Source organism: Oenanthe melanoleuca, chromosome 1A, assembly GCF_029582105.1.
Source record: "Oenanthe melanoleuca isolate GR-GAL-2019-014 chromosome 1A, OMel1.0, whole genome shotgun sequence".
In the NCBI taxonomy this organism is placed as follows: Eukaryota; Metazoa; Chordata; class Aves; order Passeriformes; family Muscicapidae; genus Oenanthe; species Oenanthe melanoleuca.
In genome coordinates this window covers 888,116-915,330 of record NC_079334.1, presented here as the reverse complement: position 1 = coordinate 915,330, position 27,215 = coordinate 888,116, and the positions used below count along the sequence as shown (strand labels likewise).

The window sequence follows — 27,215 nt, the reverse complement described above, 5'->3', positions numbered from 1 at the left end:
ATATTAGCATGTTTACTCAAAAAGAAACGAAGCAAGGCTGAAAGAAATGTGAGAAAGAGAAAGAAATTTACAGGAACACATTTTCAAAGATCTTGAGAAATCAGGAATTATTTGTTGGTATCTTTATATCCTAAAAAACCCCAAACCACCTAAACACTTTAGACTCACCTCTGTATAATACCATCAAGGATTATAATTTCTTAGGAAAGAAATAAGATTGGTAATCCACATACCTAAGGCCAGAGATGATGAATCTTCTGCCAAGGTATTTTTGGGCCAATTGAGGAAGAAGCTGAATGCAAGGTCACTCTGAAAGAGAACACAAATACTGTGGGTGATACATAATGTTGTTCTCTGCTCCTTGTATCACTCCCCCCAAGAAGCTTGCAGGTAATTTTTAATGCATGTATTAGAGCTAGCAATAAAAGGGAGTGTTCCCCCTCTGCTGTTATGGGGTATGAGCTGGGGTGGTTTATTGGGAGCACAGTTTGCTGAGCCTGCTGGTTCTTCTGTTTAGGGCAAGTGGGCTTCAGGAATGTGCCTTGCTCCCCCTCCTTATTGCCAGAATCTTGCTGGAATCTTGCTTTTCCTGGTGTGCACTGCAGCTGGAGTTTTCCATAAAGGGAGACACATCTATGCTCCTGATGCTCATATTGGAAAGGCTGCTGGAGGGGCTCAGGGTCTCAGCATCATTCCCCTGCGTGGGTTTTAGTGGTTTTTGTTCTAAAACAAGAAGTTGCCTTCTAAAGCTGTCTTTAGCACTGACTCAGGGATGCTGCCTTGGTGCCTACCTGGCCCCCTTCTGTCAGCTCCCTCCAGACAGCAGAAAGCTGTGGGCAGAGATCTGTGCTCTTGCTCCATCTCCAGCAGCTCAGGCTTGCACTGGCAGCTGCAGGTGCTTTGTCAGAGCAGGCAGGAGACTGTGCTGAGAGCTGTGCAGGCAGCAGGAGCTGCCCTTGGCTGAGCTCTGTGTGCCTCCCTGGGGCTCAGACACTGTGCAAACCCCCTCCCATGGCAGCTCAATGGACACTCAGGCTGAAAAGCTCCATCCTCTGCTAAATCCTAAACCAGAAACCCACAGGGAGTGAAAGGCACCATCATATTTCACCATCCTGCTCAAAAGGGTAATCCACCTTATGTACTGCTATAACTTTTATTTTTATGTACTGACCTGTGCTGCTCCAGTGAACATATATAACAGGTAGTTACAGTCAGCTGGAGAGAATTAAAACAATAAACCAAATCCCCAGATTTCAGTATTTTGCAAGGTAATAAAAACGTGAATTCTTAAATGGACTCTTATGACTCTGAATCAAAGCTGGACAGTAATTGCATTTTATTAGCTTCTCATAAAGCCATATTTCAGGATGGCCATTCTTTAGGATGGTTAGAATTGTTACATTCATGCTGATGTTACATGGACTGACACTGTAATGAATGGGTAGGACAAGAGACTTTTCAGATTCCAGCATTAAAATGTCACCATTGTTTTTTTCCAGTCAGTGGAAAATAACATGTCTTTTATCAGCAAGATGTACTTCATGTAGTATTTGTCTTGTTTCAGTCTGACAAGATGTAGCAGAATTTGTGCAAGGAAAAAAGAAAAGGAACAGGGTAGTGACAAAAGCAGCTAGTGAGGAGTTAACATGTGGTTTCAGCAGACAGAGGAACAGATGTCTATGTTCAGTGGAGAGATAAGATTTAGAAATCTGGATTTATTTTAACAGTTGCCTTTCATTTTTCACTCTACTGTTTGGAGTTTTTCCTCCTACACTGATATTTATTTTAAAGAAAAATCAGTGGAAAAAAAAACCAGGAAAAAACAAGAAGAAAGAAAAACCAGCATAACTGTTTTCCTTGAATTGAATGACAGATCCTTAAGTTACTAGCAGTGGACTGCCAATACACCTGTCTGTACTGAGCATGAGCAATTATTCTCTCATCTGATGAGGACAGCTTGGAGGGGAAAGCCCATACACCTGCCACAGCAGAGCATTCCCCAGAGAACCTTCACTTGCTCTTTCAGCACAAGTCCCAAGTGTAGGAAATCTCCAGGGTTGAGAATATATTTTTGGCAGCCCAGCCCTTATTTGACAGCATGAAAATAAGCAGAGAAACTTAAGTGGCCCTATGAGTTCAAAGATCTTGAGAGAAGTAGGCAGGAGGTGGAAATAAAGATACACAAACTGACTTGAAAGAGAAATAAAAAATTCCACACTGAGCAGCACTGCATGCTTTCTGCTTCCTCTCCACCTCCTCTTTCTGCAATAAATGGAAATGCAGGAGATAAGAGGTTTGTAAATAGGAGGTGCAAAGATTGTTTGAGGCAATAATTCCAAAATCTTATTCCAAAGGAGAGAAGGCTGGGAAAAAAAAAAAAAAAAAAAAAAAAAAAAAAAAAAAAAAAACGACATTTGGCTAAAGTGGAATAAAGCAGAACTTGAGAAGAGGCATGAAGAGGACAGGCTGGAGCCTGCTAGTGCCCCAGCTGATGGCAAAGCTGTCCTGGCCTGTGGGCCACACACTCAGCAGGTTCTAAAGCCTGAGGGGAAGCAGGGAGGCTGATGCTGGCAGGAGGAATGACAGAACCACACTGAACTTTCAAGTGATTCCTAAATCTGTGAGACCCCCATCAGCTGGACCCCAGTTAATGTGACTGAAGCACAGAATAAAGCCTGTACACCCAAGGACAAAATAAATAGAATTTAATTTTGCTAAACAGAAACAGGCCTATCAGAGCTCTGAACACATGTATGAGCTGCTTTAAGGTGGAGAGAGTCCATTTCTAACCAGCAGCTTTTGTCACACTCCCAGGGAATCTCAGAGAGCCCGTGGTGGCCCTGGCAGGGAGGAAGGCTCTGAGGATGACCACAAGCACTCACCCTTCTCCCCCCTGGATTCTCACCTTAAATCAACAAGTGGGAACTCCCTAAAATACTGCACTTAGAAAACCCTCCTATGATTTGTCCAACCATTCTTACCTAACAAGACAGAAATCTCCAGCAGGTCATTCTGAGGTTTGTGCAGGTCACTGAGCACATGAGCCCAGACAGGAGCAGACTGGTGTGTGTGCTCAGCCTGGCTGCAACTCACACACCTTTTTTCAGCCATTTAACCCAGAAGGGACAAATCCCACCTTTACCTGCACTAGGACACAACTCAAATGAAATATTTTAGTGGCACAGCCCTGCACTAGTGCAGCATGGTAGGATCTGTCTGCTGCTCTCCATCAGAGACTAACTAGAAAAGCATCTGCAGTTTGTGAAACACAGCCAGATCTCAAGCCAGATTTAATTTAGATGGAAAGAAGAGCAGCCTCCCCTCTGCTTTCAGCTTTCTTTTCAGCTGTGCTGGAGTGGATTTGGGGTCAGAGAACACCCGTGCTCCTGCTACACTTTAACAGGATGGAGAATCAGCAGGAAAGAAGGAAACAGAAAAAGCTGACCTTGGTGCAGCTGTGAGAACTTCAGGGAAGGACAGTGGAACAGGGAGCCCTTTGAACCCTCCCCATTTTGGCTGTGCTGGATGCTTTGCCCCAGAACTCAGCAGGGGTGGGAGTTCAAGGGACCCCCACACCCTGGGAGCATGGAGGAGCTTTTTCCTCATCCCAAGGAGTACCAGCAAATAAAAGGGAAATTAAATACGGGCAGCTCTTACCAGATTGATTACTTTTACAGTGTAAAACATTAGTCACCCTAGAACAATGCTGTGGTCCTGGTTTTTACTGTGTGCTTGAAAATGAGTGAGCATAATTTACAATCATTTCCATTTACATCCTCTTTAAAGTCCTTTTATAAAGCCTATAAGTCACTATAAAGCTGTTTATAGAACCTACCCACAGCTGAAACAGCATCACTCTTTGCTTACCTGCCTGCACAAGGTTTATCTTCACCTCCAAAGTCCTCAGTTAATTTGGATACTTAGAAAATCTTTATAGACCCAAACTACAAAGACTTTTGAGGGTTTTTAAATTTGTTTGTGGTTTTTTCTTTTGTTTGGTTTTTTTTTGGTTGGTTTTTTTTTGTTTTTTTTTTTTTTTTTTTTTTTCTTTACTGAATAACCTGCATTTACAATTGTGTTTGACACTGGGGCCAAACCCAAACTTAGTTAATGGAGCCTTATCCTGCTTTTGTGTCCCTCCTAGATGCACAGCCCCCCTAGAATACAGCCATAAAATGATGGGCAGCCCTCATTTGTAAGATGAGATTTGGGCTGCAGTCTCCATCCAGCCCACACTCAGCTGGAGCTGAGTGAAACAGAGAAGAATATAACAATGGTCAGCAGCAGCAGCTGTCTTTTGCCACAGACTTGCTTTTTTGAGACCATAAACATTTTTTCTCTTCCATGTTATCAAATTTCTCTACAATGTTTCTTGGTGCTTCACCTCTTATTGGTGACATCACTTGGTTGTTTTGCCATTTAATGGAGCAAAACTCAAATCACTCATTCTGATGATTGTTGAGAATTCTGCTCTGCAGATGTAAAACCTCAGGTATTTCAGTGTATGCAGATGGTGAGTCAGTCAGCAGTGGTGCAGCTGGCCCAAAACTAAATAAAAACTCTTTTGCTGTGATCAGAAATGTTTTTCATCCTGTCCTAATTGACTCAGTTTAAGGAAGGTGCATCAACCTGTGCATGTTAGTGATGGATGTAATGAATGCAGCTTGTTCATGAGCACAGTCTGGTGAAGCAGTTATTTATAACAGTGCTAACCTGAATTTAAGAAAGGGCTCATATTTAGGCAATTCTTCAATAAAATAAACCCAGTGAGGCTTAAAAAAATGCCTTGAATAGGGAAGGACATGGGCATATTTGAGCATTTAAACCAGTCCAAGAACAAATATTTCCATCAACTGATGTTTCTGCATTTACTGGATGGATCTGGCATAAAATTCAGAGATAGAGGAAGAAAAGGTTTGTGTTCATTAAAGAAGGGTTTGAAGAAACATTTAATTCCACCTGAGCTCCAGAGCAAATAAGAAGGCAGCTGTTTCCCACCTTCCTCCTTCCTTCCAACCATTTAGCAGAAAAGGTCAGTGGCATTCTGACCTACTCTCAATTGTAATAAAATTTTCATAATCAGAACTTAGTCTGGACTAAAAAGCTTGCACTTAAGGCATGACTGAGGAAGGAATTTGGATGTAATCTGATTCTTTCTTCATTTCTAGGATTTATAATTGCTTGACTGATAGAACCAAGCATGAATTTAGTCCTGTGTAGACTGGACTAAACTCTAAATGGTGCCTAGTCATTTAGGATAATGTGTTTACAGTGATTACAAGTGTTACAAGGGTATTTTATAATGCAATAAAAGCTCTTCTCCCTATCTCAGGCAATACTCCAGCCTATTCTACAGCTTAAATACATTACAGCTACAATTTAGCATAAAGAAATTACTGTAGCAAGTAAAAGGAATCATTTTCTGCAGGCAACTGATCTTCCTAGGTTTCTTCACAAATTTAAGAATTAATTATTTACTCCTACATAGTTTTACTATTTCATAGGAATGATGGTTTGATAATGCTTGAGAACTGACAACTCACTAAATAGTTTCAGCCAGGCTGCTTAACATTTTGAGAAAAGGACAAATTTGAGTGCAAAGTTGTCATAGGTATGAAAAGGGACAAAATAATTGCATTAACTTTATCAAGAAAGCCTCTTAGCTTGGCTTTATGCTCAGACTAAAGCCAAGATGACACCACAATATTTTTAAAATCATACCAGAGTGAAAAGAACAAAAGAAGAGAATACAAAGGAAATTACCCACCAACTGGTCTCCTTGTTCTAAGTGGGTCAGAACACTTCAGTATTTCCTAAATTTCTCCCACCTCCCAGCAGGAGAAGCATGTTGAAGTAAAAAAAATGATTCAAAGTGCATGGAGTATCAATAACTTTAAAAGTTATCATCCAGAATTGCAGGTTAGCTGCATGAGGGCAAGCAAGATGATTTCCCAGATGCAGCAGCACTTTAGGGATGGAGACAATCTGCTCCCTGCTCTGTTTGTCATGCCTTGCCCTCCAGTGGCAGCACAGCCCTCACAGGCACAAAATTGCTTTCTTCTCCCCATGGTTCAGCCCTCCAGGCTGGAAAATTGTCCCCTGGGCTCCTTAGAGCCACAGCAGTGGCTGTCCCCAAGCAGAACAAGCCCCAAATACCCCAGTGATGGTTTTGTGCCAGTGCTGGAGGATGTCCCCACTGCAGGCTGTGAGCCCCAGGCCCAAGAAGGAGGGGAAGGACATGGGAAGCACAGCAGAGCTTCTGTGCATGGCTGGGGGATGTTTCATGGCTATCCAGGGCTCTCAGCAGTCCAGCTCTTCAGCTGCAGATCAGGCTTTGCACAGCAGTGCTTGGCCCAAACTGAAAACCTTGCACCTCCCAGCAGAAGACACTGAGCTCCATTTCTGGGTCATGGGCTCAGCCCTGACCCAAAGGTGCTCATGGAAAATAAACACTTAACATGGAAAATAAACCCATGGCCCTGACTTGAGGCTCAAAAAGAATCACAGAGATTGGAGATCTCCCAGCCCAGGGTCACCTGCAGCAGGGGGCACAGGGACGTGGCCAGGTGAGCTGGGAATGTCTCCAGGGAAGGAGGAGACTCCATCACCTCCCTGGGCTGCTCAGTGCAAAAAATCCCTTCCCACCTGTCACAAGTGTTAGTCATTGGGTCAAAAGTATAAATAATAGAGATGCTAGCTTTTAATTAGACTGTTTGCCTTTCAAAAACCTTGTAACAAGCAAAATACAGCTCCATTCTCTTGCTTTTAGCTTGTCAGCTAGAAGTACTAAAATCTCTCTATACTATAAATAAGAATTAATAAACAGCCAAGTCCAAACACATAAATCCATCTCTCAAGCTTCAATTCTATTTTTAACTAAAAACAAGCAAACAAAAAAACAACAAAACAAAACCACCACTAGTAGGTAGTACCACTAATGCTCACATTGAGTATTTCTTGTGTTTTACTTGCACAACAATCTACCCAACCTTCAGCAGATTACTTGGCAGTGCCAGTCAAAGGAGCCAAGCACCCAAGTCAGCTGTTCATACCAAATTACCTGTAACTCAGTGAGACAAAAAGATTTTTATCCTCTTTGGGAATCTCAGTTTCAAATCAGGGCTCAGAATTTGTATTCATATTCATAAGAAAACTCCTGTTTGTTTTGCATATGGACAATTTCCTCTTTAATCTCCATTACAAAGTCACAGCTGGGAAAGTTATCTAGTTAGGCAGCAAACTTTTTTTTTTTTTTTTTTTTCCTGCTGCAAGACATTTGAGATTTTGGAGAACAAACACCCTGTCCTGGCCTGTTGTGGCTGTCCTGCTGTGAGAACAAAGCAGCCCCAGTTTGTGCTGTGCCCTGGGACGTGGCAGGGCTCACCTGGCTGTGCTGAGGATGTGCCACAGGGACACAGCAGGGTCAGCCACCGGCACTGCAGCCCTCTGGGGCTCTGATATCAAACACCATTCCTCCCTGGCTGGCAGCTTCCCTGACAAAGGCAGCTCAGGGAGGATGCTCCTGTCCCTCAGCCCTGGGTCACTGCCAGTAATTGACTGTTCAGCTCCTGAAGTGATGCAGCATCATGATTTAACATCTCCCCAGGCTGCCTCTGCTGCTCTCAGCCCTGCCTTTTATTCTGCTGAGGTGCTGGCACAGAAAATGAAAAGTCAATGTTTGTTTCCATTTTGGCTTTCCATTTTTAAACAGGAGGGAAACCTCAAACCTCAGAAAGCAATAATGAATAAAAACTGAGAAAATGCCAATTTTAATGGACACAATGCAGCATTCTGATATTATTGAAACATTCTGGGTTAGGTTTTGTGTTTGCAAAACTTTCTTCTACCTGTTAAATACATTTTGAAAAGGGTATTTCTGGGCTGAAAGAATGGAACTTTTCATTTAACAACTGTCAAAACCAGACTTTTCAATATTTCAAAGCCTACTGCTTTTTTTAGACATTACATTCCTTAGAACCTACTCCTTACTGTCAAAAATTCAGTGAATCACTACTTTTCAATGGCAGCAAAGGAAGGAAAGCTTTTTTTCCTGAAAAATGCCCTGCCAGGTCTAATAAACTATTTCTCAGTCATACTTGTCTTTGTCTTAAGTTTTGATGAATGCTGCAATGGCTCCATCCCAAAATGCTTCTTTAGAAGATGTGTCACTTATGTTTTTTGTTTGGGTTTTTTTTTCTGTTTTTTTTTTTCAAAACAGGCAATGGAAAATGTCCTGAATCTTTTTGGTAAATGCTACTAGAAATCATGTGCAAATAAAAGAAATGCTGGAAATGCTCACATTAGCCAGTTTCCTGGAGCCACTTCATAGCTGCTTCAGGTAGAGGGTCAAATCCTTCACTCCTGTGTGTTCAATACCTGTATAGGTAAATGCCATGAGTGGGGAAACCTGCAAAAGAAGAATATTGGTAAGCAGAATTCTTGAATTGTATTTGCTGAAAATATTTCCATCTCTGCTTGACAGAGGAAAGCCAAGGCTCCCTAAGAGGTTCTGCAGGTAAGGGAAGGGATGCTCACAGGGTAAGCTCACAGGTCACATTACATGGCTCACTTTCTTCTAATAATTCCTGGTAAATTCTCTCATACTGAAGCACTTCTGCTCTCCAAATAATTAATTTTATAAGTAAGTAAATAAATAAACAAATCCTAAAAGACACTTATTTGCATTTTATAGTCTCTAAACAACTGGCCCTTTATGATCCCAAGGAAAAAATTGCCTTTTTGCAAAACAGATCTCTGATCTCAGCCCAGAGCTGACATACCCTTACCACAGAACATTGAGCACCACAGCCTTACAGCAAGTGGGACATTTGGTGAATATATCATTGCTTGCATTTTTGCCTCAGCTATTTAGAGTGTAGATGAGGTTTTCAGAGTAGGTCTTGATCCCATATCTAATTCCAGGTACTAGCATAATAAAAATAATATATGAAAACAAACGATCATCACACGAACAAAATCAATCCCAACAAAAGCAATAACAATACAAACAGCAGAAGTAATGTTCTTGCTGAATTTTTATTAAGATGAATTTAATTTTGGGTTAGTAAATAAATTACTCATGCATAGAATGGCCTTACGTCAATTTTCAAATACTTTGGTGGTTGAAAATGTCAAAACCTCCCATTTTTTTACTTGAATCATCTTTGCATTTTAGAGAGAATGCATATTAGATCATTCAAAAGGTTAGAGTTTTAACAACACACATAATCAATTTCTATTAACCTTGCCCTGACAAAGGGTATTCATCTCCTAGGCTGAAGGAGCATTAGAAAAGTTATCTGTGCTAAATTGCCCATAATGGGTTTTGTGATATGGGTTGCTAATAGCAGGATTCCTAATTAACATTATGCTTTATGTCCTCTAATGTGTGAGACACAGAAAAGGCAGAAGTTTGGATCTGGTTGTATTTAATGTCCCACCACCACCACAGTAAATACTCAAGTCTTGTGTACAAACCTTTTTTTTTTTTATTATTTTTTGGTTTTTCTGCTATGAGCTTTTTTCCCCACTGGATCCCAGCAGGTGTCTGCAGGGTACAGAGAAAGGGTCTGTGCAGTGTGTGATACACTGGCCAGCTTTTAGGAAGGCAGCTGCAAAGTCCTGTGGGGGAAAGCTCAGCTCAGATGGAGTTTGTGATTAAAGCAGCAGGGGAGATCAGCTCTGCTCAGGTCTGGGAGCTCCTGCCCATGGCTCTGCAGCACCAGGGCTTGCCAGGGGCTCTCAGTGGGTGGGAAGAGGGGACTGTGCCCTCCCAGAATCACAACTGCTGTCAGAAAAGGGGAACTTCCCAACCTGAGGCTCTGCATCTGCTTGAAATGGGTCAGGAAAACATCAGCTTGCACTGTGTGTGAGTGTCCCACACAGCACAGGCAATTCCTGCCTGCCTGCACTTTGCTCTGGGTATAACTGATGGCACCTGCATGCTTGGTTGGGTGAAAAGGCTTTTGGCACTTTACAAAACAGCAATGAAACACAATTAATGCCCTCTCAGAAACCAAATTGGAAAGTTGGTGCTGGAGTGCAAGGGCTTGCTTAGGGCAGCTGTGTTTCTAACTTTTAAATATGAGCTGAATGAACACATGTTAATAGCAAAATTTCAGATTCTGAGAACTCTGAGCTTTTGCCATTTGTTTCTTGCAATATACTATGTATTTAGCACTTGTATGAAGCACTCTCATATTTCATTGTTTTCTCCTAATGAGACATGAATATGTACAATTTCATGGAATCATTACAAAGCAGAAACCAAATCCTTTCTGTTAGCAGTTCCAATTATTCTAGCAATATTAAACATTTAAATTCTTTAATCAGACCTTTTCAAACTGATTTTGTGATTACATTGTAGGACAAGGCTTTTTCCTTCCTTTGAAGCACCTGGCATCAGCCAGAGTTGGAGCTTTGTAGCACACAGGCAGACTAATGGTCTGATACAGCATGGCAGTTTCAGTAATAACTTCCTATAAAGAAATAATTAGGTTTTTATTATGAGAATAAAATCTGGGATACATGAAAAACCTCAAATTAATGAAGTTCTGTTAGAACACAACTCAAAATTTTAACGTTAAAAAAAGTGCCTATCAAAAAACATCATAAAATGAATTGTTTTAGCACAATCTTAGGGAGAGATCCTACAGTGGCAGGATACTGCTGGGACTGAATTATGGCAATAAAGCATAGAGCTCCTAGAGACAGCCTCAGTAAATGCAGATTAACCCTCTGTGAGTTCTGTGAAAATGTTGCAAAGGGTTTTATTAGAGGTAGATTTATCTGAAAAATGACTAGTGCTATTTTTGAAATTCACTACAGGGTTTCTGAGGTTTATGTGCTTCTGAAGAGAAATGTATTTTCTTTCAAAGGGCTCTGCTCACCACAGGAAAAATTCATAAACAGGTACTTGTTAAATATTTTATTTTACAACCTAATGGTTAGCCTGCAAGTATCTCCAAATCAAAACCACGATTCAAGCAATTTCAGCATTTGTTTAGTGAAATTTCTATTCTCACCAGCTGCTGCAAACCAGCCCATGTGAGAAACCATAATGAATCAAATTGGAGTCAATAAAATGCCCTCAGGCAGGAGCCAGATTCTCTAGAATTAACCAACCTTAAGCCATTTTTTCAGAATGCTTCTCATGAGCTCGAGGGAATATCAGATTGGATCTGAAATTCATGGACTTTAAGTTCAAACCATGTTGTTTGTGTCATTTACTGCATGTCAAATCCAAAGACCTTTCTCTTTTTCAAGTGTATCCCTTGAATCTCAGCTTGGTCCAAGTAAGCTGCCTGTATTTTAGGCCAGCTTTATGTTTTTTGTAGATTGAGTTTGAAGAAGGGCTTGTACCAGGACTAAGAGAAGACTGCTTTGTACTCACTGGTGTGTGCAGTATAATGTATATGATATTTGTGGAAAAAATAACTCCATTTTTATTTCTAAAGCCATGGGCAGCTGTTACATAAGGCAAAGCTGGTTTATATAAGACAGAAATAAACTCACTACCCCAGGAAACTGTAAAGAAATAACATTCAGAAAATGAAAAGCAGGAATGGACATGCACAAGGATAGAAAGAATATTCAGAATTGTTGCAACTAATGACAGCAGATTTTTTCAAAAGATATTAAACAGAATGATGTGAGGTGCAGAGTGCTGGGCCTGGGGGCAGGGCAGTACATAAGATTATTGTCTCTTTCTCTGCTGGGGTATGTGATGTGCTTAGTGTTGTCAAAATGTTCATCATGGTGAGATGATTTCTGAGATTTCAGAGATTTCTGTTCTGACCCACTGTGAGCATTCCTACATTGCTTTAACATATGGACTTGCCATAAGTTTTGATAAATATTATGAAGAAAATAAAACCTATTGAAGGTGCCTTTAATGAAGTCAACACCACTTACCCTTTAATTTCAGGAATAGATTTTCAGGCCCAAGCTGTTCCCCTTTTCTCCTTCCATTAAAAAAAGAACAGTAAAATACAAAACTTAGGCTGCCACAATGGTCTGTGATTCAGTTTCTTCTGGGGCTAAAGAGAAGGCTTGATAGAATATGTCACTATGCCTTTGTGTTTCTAAAAATAGAACTGCTGGGAATATTCCCACAGGTTTATCTGAGCACAGAAGAGAGAACCAGTTAATAGCAGAATAACATTCATAATATTAGTGAATAATATATATAGTGAATAAAGCTGCCTTACTCTGGGAGGGCATGAGGTGGGCATTGCTCCTGGAGCTGGCTGTGAGGTTTGGAGAACTGGCCACAGGATTTTTCCAGGCAGGTGATCACATTGCAGGTTTGCAGCACCTGGATGAGATATCCCTGTGTTGGGGGAAAAGGAGAGGCAGAGCAGGGAAATGATCAGAGAGGCATATTGGAAAAAAAATATATATACAAGAGAATTGATAGGGTGATTTTAACAAAGAAACACCTTCCTTTAATGTAGTGCCAAGTGCCAGAGAATTGAGTTTGTAATTCATAGTGTTTGCTGCATGGAAAGAGAAACCTGCCTGGGTAGCACACAACTCAAACTCTGAAAGATCACTGCAGTGTGTGAAAACGAATAGTACACCATTAAAGCATCATATAACAGCCTCCAATTTCTATTAGGCTTCCTAATTTTGTGCCATGCTTTCCTTCTGGATGCTTTAATTAGCTCTTGATTTATTTCTCACTATAGGGAATGAACTGCTCTCCTTAATGGCTCCCTGCAAATATCAGTCTGCCTGGTGGTTTTGCTCCCTGGTAGCTCACTGCTTATGGCACCACTATTCATCCCACGGTGCTTTAATGTGGCACAGGCACATCCTCTGCAGAGGAGGAGGGAGGGTGTGCAAGTTCTGGGAAGAGTCACTGGAGATCCAGGAAAATGAGGGCGAGCACAGAGCACAGTGCACACGAGCCTGGCTTTCTGCTGAACCCCACAGTGAACCCCACAGTGAATCCCACAGTGAATCCCACAGTGAATCCCACAGTGAACCCCACAGTGAACCCCACAGTGAACCCCACAGTGAACCCCACAGTGAATCCCACAAGGAATCCAACAAGGAATCCCACAGTGAATCCCACAGTGAATCCCACAGTGAATCCCACAAGGAATCCCACAGTGAATCCCACATTGAATCCCACAGTGAATCCCACAGTGAATCCCACAGTGAATCCCACAGTGAATCCCACAAGGATCCCACAAGGAATCCCACAGTGAACCCCACAAGGAATCCCACAGCGAATCCCACAAGGAATCCCACAGTGAATCCCACAGTGAATCCCACAGTGAATCCCACAGTGAATCCCACAAGGAATCCCACAATGAACCCCACAGTGAATCCCACAAGGAATCCCACAGTGAATCACCCCACAGTGAATCCCACAAGGAATCCCACAAGGAATCCCACAGTGAATCCCACAGTGAATCCCACAAGGAATCCCACAGTGAATCCCACAATGGATCCCACAGTGAATCCCACAAGGAATCCCACAAGGAATCCCACAAGGAATCCCACAAGGAATCCCACAGTGAATCCCACAAGGAATCCCACAAGGAATCCCACAGTGAATCCCACAAGGAATCCCACAAGGAATCCCACAAGGAATCCCACAGTGAATCCCACAAGGAATCCCACAAGGAATCCCACAGTGAATCCCACAAGGAATCCCACAGTGAATCCCACAAGGAATCCCACAGTGAATCCCACAATGGATCCCACAATGAATCCCACAATGGATCCCACAATGAATCCCACAGTGAACCCCACAGTGAATCCCACAGTGAATCCCACAATGAATCCCACAGTGAATCCCACAGTGAATCCCACAGTGAATCCCACAATGAACCCCACAATGAACCCCACAGTGAATCCCACAGTGAACCCCACAGTGAATCCAAACTTCCTTTATTTTCCCGAAGGATGAACAAACAGAAGAGATGCTATTTATGCTGGGGTTTTCCACTCCTCAACCCCTCTTTTTACGGACACAAGCCCAGAAAACCCCAAATTGCACAGCCTGCCTCACACACTCAGCACACCAGCCCTGAGCCCCGCTGCTCCAAGGACTGCTCCTGCCACAGCCTCCTCAAGGCTTGTCCTGGAGCAGCTCCTCCTCTTTTCCAGGCATCAGGGGACCAGCAGAACATTCCGTGTGTGTTGAGAGGAGTCCCAGGGCTGAACAGCACGTGTTCATTTAGCTGGGCAGGAGAGAAGGCACTGGGTTTGATTATATTTATTTTTGGTTGCACTAACCTCACATGGGCTTGCACGTGTTTGCACAGGGCTCTTGGATTTAATTTGTGATTTAGCTGAGCATGATGTGTTGTTCTTAAAAGCTCTATTCCCGTGGAACTGCTTGAGATGAATTTTAAAAAAAGAGAGAAAATGTCTCCTGGAATCTCCCTCCATCTCATCCCTGTGCAAGGGGAGCAGGAACACTGTTTTGATTTCCTAGAGTTTTGAGATCTTTCATCAGAAAAGACACAAAAAAACCCCGAAAAACATAGAACATAGATAAAGATGTAGATATGTACTCAAATGTGAAAGTGAACTCAAGTAGAGAAATAACACCACAAGATAATCACAGGCTTTTGAAGAGTGAGATGCAGTCCTCATTAGAAAACACTTGCTCCCTTGAATCCCTGCTAATTGAATTTTTAAGACCTATTAACTTCTGATGGTAATTTTTTTGTTTCCCTGCTTATTCCCACAGCTCTCTGAAGATAGCCTGTATCTGTTCTGATGTTACAGAACAACAACCCATTAGTCTCAAATTGCATGACAGCAAACTCTCCACCAAACAGTCAGGGGTTGGCTGTGTTTTCTTTTTTTTCCCTCACAATTTTGGATTATATCTAACTAGGTTAAAAGGGCTGAAAACACCCTTAACCACCTTCATCATGCCTTGTTCAAAGCTGAGCAAATGCTCCACCTGTCATTTCAAATTAGATTTTTATTCATGGGTTTCTGTGAGTGGGTTGGAATGCTCAGTGCAATCATCTGAAATCAACTCCATTCATCCCATTAATTTCCATGATCTCAGATGCTCTGGCTAAAGTCTGTAGCTTCACAGATGGAACCAAACCAGAAATAATAAGGAATATCCTACCTACAGGCTCACCCCCTGAAATTCAGATTTTATTCAAAATAGTGTGTGAATTTATCAAACACTAATTAGCCACAGTAAACTGAGGAAAGATGTTTATGTTCCTCTTAATGTAATACAAGGAAAGATACCTCAGAATTGATTTGGTTCATTATCTTAATTATTAACTACATTCTTCAGAAACAGATACAAACTATTTAATAAATTAAACAAATTAACAATCTGATGTAAAATAAGAAAACAAATCTCATTTCAAAATCTTAGTACAAAATCAATTCAGTGATGATTAACCAGGCTGCATCAGAGGTGAACTCTTCCTTTTTAACTCCTATGTATTTAATTTAATGTGTAATTAAAACATTTCCTAAATCACTGAGACATTAGGTTATAGAATCTGTAACTGGCCATATTATAGCAAAGCAGTCAGGGAATTTGCCACATTACTATCAGAGGCACGTTAACTTTGCTAAACACACTGCATTTTAATTTACATAAAACAGACCTCAGCTTGTAAATTAGTACTAATTCAGACATCATCACTGCTCACAACTGCTTGTGTCAGACAAGCACTATTCCTTCCATGGGTCCATTAGGCTTCTAAAAGACTTTAAAAACCCAGACTGCTAATCACATCCTTTAGATCTAAACAGAGCCAAGTGTTGTCACTGCTGCAATTTTTTCCTGTGAGTTATTTGAAATTATAACATCTAAAATCAAATAAGAACAGAAGTATCAGTTGTTTCCTCCCCCTCTCTGTTTTGTTTGCATGCAGTCCTCTTTGCTAGGATAGAAAACATTAAGCAAACCTTATTTCATGTAATCCACAAAGAATTCAAACCTCTTTGCTGTTCTGATGCCACCCCAGAGCATCTCCCCAACAGGGTGGAACAGCTCTGCACTTTCTTTCAAGGGCAGATTGGATTAAGGAATCCCTCTTCCCCAAAAGCTGGTTCCTGACTGTATATGGAGCAATGGGGAGCATCAAACTCGTGTCTTTTATCTTTTTGAGATTCTGCAGTTTATTTTTGGTCTGGATTAGTTCAGTGACCCAGTTTATCACATCACCCCTTTCTACTAGAATTCCTGGAGTTCATCCCAAGGACCAGTGGTGGAAGTTTCTCCTTGAACTCCCCCAGATCCCCATACACCTTCTTTTCTCCATAGCCACATTAAGCTTAGCAATAGTTGAAAGAAGCAAGGTCATGGGTTTTCTTTGTAAAAGTCCTTCTCTTGCTCCCTGCCATTACCACCTCTGCCTGTGCCCAAAGCTGGCTCTGCCCTCACAAAGATGACAAAAACAAACAACCTTATTTATTTCAGAGCTCTGGCAGCCCAGGCTGCATGGAAAATTAATGCCTGATGGTCTAGAGATAGATAAACTAAGTGAACAGTATAAAGAAAGTGCAGGTTAATCAGAACAAAACAGGAAACTCATTAACTAGAGTAATATTAGCAGCGAATCCAAATAGTGCCAACACAGATTTCAGAGAGAAAAATGTTATTTTCCACATGACAATAACTGTTTACCATGCAGATTGGTGCCTGACCTACTTCTCAGAAAAGAAAGTTAAGTATCTGGGATTATTGGAAAGTAATGGCTTTCTGCTTTCCACCTGCTGAATTGACTTTGAATTTCAGATTTGGCTTTGGTCTTTCTACTGAGCTGCCAAATTGCAGGATCAGGTAAAACATGAACAGACTGACTGGCTGCTTGTGTAAAAGGAGATGGATGAAAAGTCTGACTAATGTTTTCAAGAGTGACCAGTGGTGGTTTGCCACTTGAATTTTAGGAAGCAGCCATTCCTTGTGGGACAGGTATTCTGAGGCTGGTGCTTATTTTTCACCAGCCTTTATACACAGCACATACAACCATTATTACTGACTAGTTATTAAGATTTTAGTCTTGGTGGATATTTCTTTATCTTTCTCAATAGTATCCTGCTTCTCATTTCCATCTAGGCCTGAAAATCACTTAGAATATAATGAACAAAATTTATTTACATGGGATTCTCAGATGTTAATGAACAGTCTTTCATTTGTATTCCACATTTCCATCCATGAATTTACCAAGCTCCATTTCAAGATGAGTATGCCCCCACATAAGTAGAGTTTTCCAGAATATTACTGCTTTCAGCAACAGACCTTTTATAACACTAATTCCTCAAAAATATAAATTTGAGGAGGAAGTCTGCATCCTGTTCACATGTGCACCACAATCTTTACAAACTACTTGAACATCACTGAAATAAAGTTCAGTGTTGTAGTTTGGTGCATCTCCTGTCAGATGCCACCAACTTTCAGTGTTTCACCTCTTTGGGATATTTCTTGCTGAAATTCTCTCCCTGAGAGACAGAGATTGGCTGATCAGTTTGAGACCAGCACAGTGTTTGGAAAGGAGTTCCTGTGGATTGCCCAGCTGGAAACTGCTGGCATTTGTGGTTTGGAGTGGATATGGCAGACCTGGGCAATGACAGGAACCTGCAAAATGAGTCCATGAATAAATAAGCAAAGCAGCTGACCCAGGCAGCACCCCCTCTGCCAGGCTGCTGAAGATGTGCCATGTGCTCCCCTGGTAATTGGCAGATCCACCCTGCATCTCTTATTCATGGCTTTCCATGAGGGGGTTAGATTGCACACTGCAATCAATTGAAATCAACTCCATTCATTGCATTAGGCCAACCTGGTGCTCTTAAAACCCATTTTAAATATACACCCCTGTGCAGGCACATTAAAAATGTCAGGCAGCCTGCCTGACACCATGCTGACATTTGAAGACATCTGCAGAAAAACATAGAGGAAATTTATATCCAGAGGTAGGATGGGTTTCCAGTTTCTGATAAAACTGTGTTGTCAGGGGAAGAGGAGAGGAGGGAGGGGTAAGGATCAAATTGAGTTGCAAGGATCAAAGGGAGTTCAGGGCAGATGCTGGAGACAAGGATGTTTCATTTGGCAGTAGGTGCACGGGGCTGATGAGGAGACACAGAACTCTTGTCTGACTCTCAACTGGTGCATTGTTAATGCTCCATGTGAGGCTGTGACCTTCCAGAGGGCTGAGAGCTGGGAGCTGAACAATGCTGCTCATCAGCTCATCACAGGGCTGACCCCTGAGAGAGGGGAGCTGCTCACAGATGGCACCACACGCTGCTGCACAGGACTTAAATCAGGAATGGGACCCAGGAACTCAGCAAAACACAGAATGGTTTGTGAGCCTGAAAGGGGTCAGTGCATTGCACTCCCAACCCTGACACAATTGTTCTGCTGCCCAAAGAGGTGATGGCAAAGAACAAATTAACATCTCCTGCCAGGAGCATTCTGACATCATTCATCATTCCATGTTGTTTCTAAACAACACCAGGGCCAATGTCAGCGTTACTGCTAAACCAAACTCAGAAATTGCTAAAAGCAACCCACTTCTACAGAAATACAGAGCAATACTGTTCTCCTATTTCCACCAGCAGATTGGGATTTTCAGCAGACACATTGTATGATTGAATCTGAAAGATTACAATAACCACCTTGTACTTAGAACAAGAAACAACTTTCTGCTGGCAGCATTTAACATTCCAATGACCACACTCCTTGCCTAGAAAAGAACATTTGAAAAACAATGAAGTGGTTTTGGAAGAAATTATAGAGAAAAAGGAGCTACAAATTATGAGGGATTTGAGAACTACTAGAAGTTGTGCTAATAATCAGAACTTCCAATTCCCTTATCTTTCAGCTTGAAAAATAGATACAGGAATAAGCCAGAGACTGACCATGAAAATGTAGCTGGATTTTTTCTCATATCAGTATTTTGTATAACAAGGAGATAAGGAATAAAGATGATTTAGGTAACACAAAGCTCAGAAAAATCTTAATATATTTCCATTTCTAAAGGCAGGTTGGGCAGTGTTTTTACAGACAGTCTCTGCATGGATCCAGGTATCAGGCCATCCCAAAGTCTTCTTTTGAAAAGTGCCTGGATACAATTTCCAGAAGTTAAAATCCTACTAGACATGAGGTCTGATATTACCCCCATGTTCAAACATGTTGAAATGTTAATACATTTTTTGAATTAACAGAAATAATGTTCAAATGAATAGAAATTAGAATAAAGAAGAAAAGAAGCGTCCAAAGAAATGAGATCCATGGAAATTCATGAACTAATGTAGAGGGATTTTCTCTTGAAAATGAGCATATATAATACAAACATATTCTAAGAATATCAATGAATAAAATATGCGCTCTAGCAACATCTCTCTTTTCTATGTGATGTAATGATGGAAAATAACAAAGTTTCAGCATTTGGAAGGAAATTGGAACAACAGCTCTGGAGTTTTCAGAATGCATTTTAGGGGAAAATGTAGTGTTAGATTTGCTTCATTTCCCTAACACCATCCCTAACAAGAATTCTGAGAGGAAGATGCCAGCCCTAACTCAAGTGACTCAGCTGGGATCTGATCCTTCCCACCTCCAGAGAGGCTCCAGCTCTGAGCTTGGCATGGCACTGATGCAATTCTCACTCTGATTTTCCTGCTTGTTTTGTGTATCCCAGCCCATTTTCACTAATTAAACAGATTGGGTGTTTTACCCAGGAGAGACAGACACAACCACCTGAACTATTTGACAGAATCAAGACTTTTACAGTTTGACTAGAAACTGCATGTTTCCTATTTTAAGTGCAAATGTAAGCCTGTAATTTGGGAATATGTGAAATTTTAAAGGAAAGGATAGAGTAGGCGTTGATGGTAAATGTGAAGCTGCAATTAAATTTTAAAATATAACAATCTTGCCAAGGGGCAGGAGGGAAAGTATATGAGACAACCCAAGTGTTACAGGAAAAGGAACCCAGTGCTATGCTGTGTGTAAAGTCATGGAACAATAGATTTGCTTGACAAGTTTTTGGGGTCTTAGACTGACTTTATGCACATGAGCTGCAGCTCCTCATCATGAACCCCCAGCTGTTACCATGAACAGATGAAAGGTTTCATTATCTTAACACAAATGAAGCTTAAATGCACCAATATTCACATACAATGCTTTTCTGTGGTTGATCTGTTAATTGTTTAAAAGCAAGAACCAGCACTGTCTGCAGATGGAGAAACTATGGTCTCAGAGGGAAATCACTTCTCTGAGACCACACCAAAGGTCAAAAGAGGAAGAGAAAAAGGAGTAAAATGCTGCAATTGAAGGCTCTCACTCAGACTATTAACACTTTGAGCAGTCCAAATCTGTTTGCATGCAGCTGCCAAATTTAAAACCAAATAAATCAGAATGGTTTCATCATGAAAGCCTAAGAAATCTCCAGGCACTGAGTAAGTGACTTGTTACAAGTGTACCACAAATGCACAACTGTTTCTTCCAGAAATTTGAGGAAATTGGTTATAACATGCATAAGGAATGACTTCTTGAAAGTAAACATAAATATATATATATTAAATTAATATATAATATATTATATTAATTAATATAATATATTAATATTTTATATATTATAATAAAATATATAATTAATTCTTGAAGACAAATTATCCTTTTGTGTACTTTCCCTGATTAAGCTTCTTAACATAAGAGAAAAATTGCTTCATGCCTGAGGAAGACAAGGTTTCTAGATCTTATTCTGGTTTTACCTTGTAAAGCTGCTTGTAGCCTGGAGATCTGAGTCCTGAGGATGGAGGTTTTCATACACATATTTCAGATCCTGGAGGCTGCTCAGCTCAGGCAATCCTGCATGCAGCACCTAAATGTAGAGTAATATTAGATCATTGGTCCACTGTTCCATTGAAAAAAAATTAAAATGAAATGGGCCTAAGTGGAGAAGAAAGGTTTTACACCACAACATCTTGTAAAACAGTTTTGCTGATCTGAAAAGTGGTTCTGATGCTAGAGCAATGCCTGGAATAATGAAGTGAATATATTGCATTGTAAACCTTCACACTGAGTCACCTGAAAGAGTATTGGTCAGAATCCATGACCCACTCTAGGTATTTACTTTCTGTTCAGGTACCATAACCTCAAGGTGTGCATTGCTGATCCTTCAGATCCTTCTAATGGTGAGGAAGGGAAGGTGACCCAATTCAGCCACCTGAGCAATGGTAACCACATTTCTGTTCTGCTCACAGTGCTGCCTTATCCCTAATTCAATCTAGCTCAACATCACCCTCTCATTTGTAGCTCCTGGCTCCACCACCACTGCTCTGGCTCCTCCTGCAAAGGAGAATGAACCACAGATTCCCAGATTCCCTTTACAGTCAGGGGGGGAGAAAAGCTCCTTCAGACACTGGTCCATGGCAGCAGCCTGGGGTGGGCAGTGGGAGCTGCAGCAGCATCACTCCCCACCAGTGAGGGACAGAAGTGTTCTAGTTAGCCAGCCAGGTTAGATCCAAACACCAAATAATGCCAATATTCCCCTTGCAAACAAACACTTGAGGAGATCAGGCAGCTCAGTGTGCCCAATTGCCCATACAGCTCTCTCCAGGCATCTTCAAATGTCAACAACAACAACAAAATTTACTCACTTCAAAACCTACTGATTTTTCTCAGCAATCACAGCAAGTTAGGAATGATGCTTTTTTTGTGTGCAATGCAGAAAAACACCACTCCTCCAGATTGCTCAGATGGAAATGTGTCTGAATTGCAGTCACTGCTGTGTATTCTTCACTGATATTTATGTCTAGCTCAGACAGAAAGACCCAGAGTTTTTCAAGTAACTGCAAAGAAAAAAGGAAGCACTGATTTTATTTTAAAATTTTTCCCTCAAACACTCTCAACATTTGTACATTTATTTTTGGCATTATGAGGAAAATCTTCCTCAGCCCCATTCCCAGCTACCACTGGGCAGTGAGATTGCTGTCTTCATAAAGTTTTGACTGGCAAGGAACAGAGGCAGGAAGCTCAAGGAGGTGAATTAGAGACTGACAGGAGGGACAATAACAATATTCAGCACTGAAGGACACACAGTGCTGTTTATCATTATACCTTCAACCCATTTATAAAAGATGATAACAGCTCCTTCTCCCTTTGGATTTAAAAAAACAAACAAACAAAAAAAAAACATTAAACTTTCTATATTAAAAAATCTTCATTACAGTAATGGAGTTTTCATTTCTTTAAAGTAGCCAGCAGGTGTTTGTGTCCTGCCACCACCCTCTTTACAACAGTTCCCATCAAATCTTTAATGAGAGCAAAGCTGATGAACCACAGGCACTCACACAGCTGAACTGCTGAACTCTGAACCCACAGCAGACTCTTGGGTCTCCCACAGATGTGTCAGCTTTTGGAAGTGATGGAAACTTCATGGATTATTTCTTACTCCCAGTAGCAAACGTCAGGACAGCTTTAGAAACCTGCTGCTCACCACCAAGAATAACATTCATTCCCAAACTGGGCAAAAAATCCCTCAAATTTTTCATAGCCATGCTTGCTAGAAACCACTAATTGTCACTGATCACCCAGGGTACAGATTACTGTTCTGTGAATACTCTGTGCATTCAGTGCAATACTCTGTGAAATACTCTGGTTTTTAGAAAGCCATTCTTTTTTTTCTTTTTTTTTTTCTTTTTTTTTTTTCTTAACTGTGTTTTACAAATAGAATCACAGAATGTGGGAGTAGAATTAAAGATTAATGATACAGGTTTCCAAACAGTGAGAGAAATCTTAGACTTTCACTGATACCAATGAGCAGTGATTAGTTAATCTTATCCCTCCATGATGACATCTGAAATTCTGTAGAGGAATTAATTCAAAGTGCAACTTCACTGTCTAATTTTTTTTTTTTTTTTTCCAGAAATGACTCATGGAACTGAAACATTTTGATATTCACAATTTCTGACCAACACTCCAAGTGCAGAAACAGGTTCACCATCCTAAATATTTTTGGTAAAATGAAGGTGCTCCCAAACTGGTCTTGTTTGTTTAATTCCTTTTGCTCCTCTATGAGGTGTGAGTGTGCTGCCAGGTTTTTTTCAATTATGAAGTGCAACAATACTGTGAGCTGCAGTCCACTGACAAATATTAAGACACATCTGGATGCTGACTTGTAGCTCAGCTCTATTAGCTCAGCTACAAGATCAGCAGAAACAAGAGATGCAGCATGCCCTGAATACAGACAAAGCTGAGCTTTGGCCAGGCAGATTTGGTTATTTCAGAGCTCTGCTGGGAGCATCTTCCTCACTAACATGCTCTCAATTATCCCAGAGCAAGCTGACATCATCATCTCTGTGCTGGCAGACAGGGAGATGGGCAGGACATGGGGCTTTGTTTGCAGCCTGCTCAGAAGTGCAGGGATTCCTGCTGGGGAGGAGGGAACAGGCTGATCCTGAGCTTTCCAGAGGCTCTTGAACTTGGGCAGGATGTCCTGCAGCCTCACTCTGCTCTGCTTCCAGAGGAAAACTGTGCTTTATGATGGGAATGCAGTTTTGCTGCACCTCTGTGGCCACCAAGCAGCACGTTCAGACCTGGGGCAATCCTTCCTTCCCCACGTTAGGGAATCTCTCACTGAATTACTGCATGAGAACCCAGGAACAAGCTGGAAGAGCAAGGGGAGAGATTGCTCCCATTTCTCTGCCCTCCCCCATTGCAGAAGTTGGAGATGATGAAGTGGTGTTTACAGAGCAGCTTTTGGCTGTGCCCCAAGCTCAGCAGCTCTGTTTATAAGGCCATGCAGACTTTTCCAGGCACAGACCACTCCCTTAGGTCATGGGGCCCTGCATACAAATTTTGGATGCATATCTTAGCCAAGCATCTTAGCAAATATTAATTGATGTAATATTCTCCTACCCATGAAGGGGAAAATCATTAACCTTTCCCCCATAAGTAAACAGAGGCATAAAGGAGTGAAAATGTGCAACACCCCATTCCAAAGGCATCAGTGTAGTGCAGTGCTAAGTACTGTCAGATCACCCACCTTGTGAAACATTTAGCTTACTTTGTCCTGCAAATGTGAACAGGAAGGGTAAATGAAGACCTAGAAAAAGGGCTGACTGAAATTCCTGATTGCAAAACTTCTATGCAGCTTCTTTTGCAGTTTTCTGCTATTTTGTAAAAATAATGCATTGCAAAACAGAAAAGCACCAAGCAGCTTAGCTTTCCTTTTCTCAGAAATTGGGACTGGAAGTGGACAGGAAGAGCAGCACCAGCATCATCAGCTGTGCACCTGAGGCCTCTCCAGTCATGGTGCTGCTGGAGGCAGCAGAGAGGTGGCAAAAGGGAAGAGAACCCCAGAGGAAACTGATTTTTGGTTTTATCCCCGAGCTTCTTACCATCTCTAGCAGGTTCAGGAGTAGCTGGCTGTGGTTCCTGATTTTATTATAAGCTCGACAACAAAGCTCCACAAACTCCTGGAAGTGCTGTGGGCTTTTCCCACCCTCTGTTATGAAATACTCCATCTCTGATGTGGAGATGAAGGGAGCTCAGTCCCTTGAAAAGAGAACAATTACGTGAGAAATTTCACCCAAAACAGCTAATCATGCAAGACAATATTTGTAACTCATTATTCACATTTTCAGTGTTTTCCAGTATTCCCTTCCTCATTATTTCATCTCTCCCTTTCTCAGTGTGGAAATCTCTATTGCTCTGTCTGCTGGGACAGACAGGTTTGGCAGCAAGAGTTCCTGAGTGAGAAATCTAGCAAGTGCTTTCTTCTGCCTCTCTTTGCTTTTCTTTTTAAACCCTCATTCCTTCAATTTCTTGACTCCATCCTGAAAGTGAATCTGGAAACAAGTTCTCTCTTGGTATTGAATATTTAGAAGTCATTCTCAAAGAGGGTGGGTTAGAAATATCGACTCCCTACCAGGCAGGAGGGGGATTGAAGAGAAAACCCTACACCTCCACAACCCAACAGCAGCAAGAAAACCCCAAGGTATGATGCTATCATTAAATATAAACCATTTTGAAGGGATGTTTCTGACTCAATTAAAAGGGAATATAAACACATTGTCTTGTTTTCTCAACACTTACTCTGTGCTCACCCCTGCTGCAGAATCTGACAACAAGGCTTGCCTTTTTTTCTTATCACCAGCATGGTTTGTGGCTATGGCATGCTATTGCAGAAAAAAAACCAGATTAGCCAGGCTTCTCCTAACAATCCTATCATTCAACAGCTCCAGAAAGGCTGATAAACTGCATCCTGACACAGAGAAACCTACTGCAGTGATTTACTCATCACAACTGTGGACACAGAGCCATGTCAACAGATTAGAGGGCTCTATTCCAAGGCAATATACAGTGTGTGAACCCTTAATTCAAAATAAATTTAAATAAACTCAGTGTTCTTGGTAAGTCCAAATGAAGAAATAAATTTCAGGATGTCTTTTTCTTGCTAAAACCTCAAACGTGGGCTGAGTCAACCCCTTGCTTCCTGATGCATTCATAAATGAGACAGATGAGCTTTCCTGTGAGTTTTCCTCATCTTCCCATGAAAGTGCCTGCCTTACATCACTGCAGAAAGAAAAACAAGCTGTCATGAGATTACAGGCTACAGCTGGAAGTTTAAGTCGCAGTGAATGCTCAGGTGGCCTCCCCACTTTGATGTTTGGAAACGCTCCCATGGCAGCAAACTTGGAATCCACATCTCCCTTGGTTGCCTTTCACCTCCAAGCAGTCCAGGCCTCCAGGGTGGTTTTATAAAAAATATTATCCAATTCAGAAAAGTAGTGCTAGGCATGATGAAGTCCACAATAAAAATTCTTTCCCTCCACGTTTTTCTGTCTGATGCAAGATGTGAGTGAGGGTTATATTGAAGTGTGACTGTCACACAGTTATTGTGTAGGTTTGGGCTGAAGATCTTGTGTCTATCACTGACTCCTGAGAGTTCAGGCTTTCCCAGAACCTTCTTTCACTCATTCATTCATCTTTCATCTTATTGTTTATCAGTGGTATTTAAAATAGATATTAAGTGTTAAATAAACTGATACAATTAGATAATGAAATTCAATTTGTTGAAACCCATAGGAAAGAGAGAGAGAGATAGAGAAAATTATCAGTGTTAACATCTTGATTTATATGTGGGTAGAAGGCCAATCTAAATCCTGATTTGAAAGCATTTTAGCATCTCCAGAATGTCTAAACTCCAAATTTGTTCTTGGGCTAAAATAGAAGGAGTCAGAAACTACCACTATAATTGTCAAAATTCATATTTGATTTCTGATGTCCAGCAGCATCAAGAGACACAGTTACACCATGAAAACACAGCCCTTTCTGAGCCAGGACAAGTCCCCCCCATTGAGCTACTTGAGCTGAAAACAGATACTGCAATCAGAAATTACTTTACTGGAAGAAATATGGTGTTTAACATTGCTGGCTTGGGCTGTGGGCCAACTTCCCCATAATGTAATGACTGCAACATTAGTCATTTCTCTTACTGTTGCTCCTAAAGGATCTGGGTGAACACACAACTGATATTTTAATATTTACATTATTTATAGATTATTTGTACTTGTGGGATGACTGAGAGCAGTTTTAAAAGGTTCTAAAGTTTCTCAGTATCTTTTGTGAACATGCTCTAGAGTGTTAGGCCAGTCCTCCCTTGTCAACATGAAAAATATGATCCAGGAATCTGATTTCTCCTGTTCTGTTTAAGGTCTTTTTCTATCAGAGCCTCTCCCACAAGGTAAACCCTGCAACCTCTGGATGTTGAAGCTCAGAAACCAAAACAAATAAACACCACATAAAGCCAACTTAGAATATGGGAAACAGGACCCACTAGAAGGAACAACACAGGCATTTCTCACAATAGCATTATAAATAAAGTTTCAGTGGGAAGAGATGCTTACTTCCTGAATGGAACATTAAGGATTCTGAAAAACCAGTTGACAGGATGAATGTCTGTGCATCCATGTAAATGTTCCTTGCTGCTTTCACAAACTCCTTTGGATAACAATAAACTGGAAGGGAGTTTTTGTTTGAAAGACAGGTGTCTGCCAGGGAAAGCAGGGCCTCTCCTTGAAATGGAGAAAGTAAACCCTTTCTCTCTGAATTAGTACAATTCTGAAGTTCCCAACAAAGGGAAAATCCTCCAGCAAAATTACAAACAATCAGGTCCAGTCACTGCCCATCACGATGGGAAAATTCACACCAGCAAATGAAGAGGAAAGCAATGCATGTCCTGCTGCTGCATGTGCCACACCCTGTG

The 27,215-nt window shown here is 41.2% G+C and overlaps 1 protein-coding gene across 1 annotated transcript in view; it reads right to left on the bottom strand.

The window, feature by feature from the left end:
- PIK3C2G (phosphatidylinositol-4-phosphate 3-kinase catalytic subunit type 2 gamma) overlaps nt 1-27,215 on the bottom strand; it is a 138,359-nt gene that overhangs the window by 19,083 nt on the left and 92,061 nt on the right. The window contains 7 exon segments of the mRNA XM_056511614.1: nt 234-309; nt 8,300-8,376; nt 8,379-8,407; nt 12,210-12,331; nt 17,413-17,581; nt 20,716-20,825; nt 24,346-24,502. Coding sequence (XP_056367589.1) covers nt 234-309; nt 8,300-8,376; nt 8,379-8,407; nt 12,210-12,331; nt 17,413-17,581; nt 20,716-20,825; nt 24,346-24,502 — 740 coding nt within the window.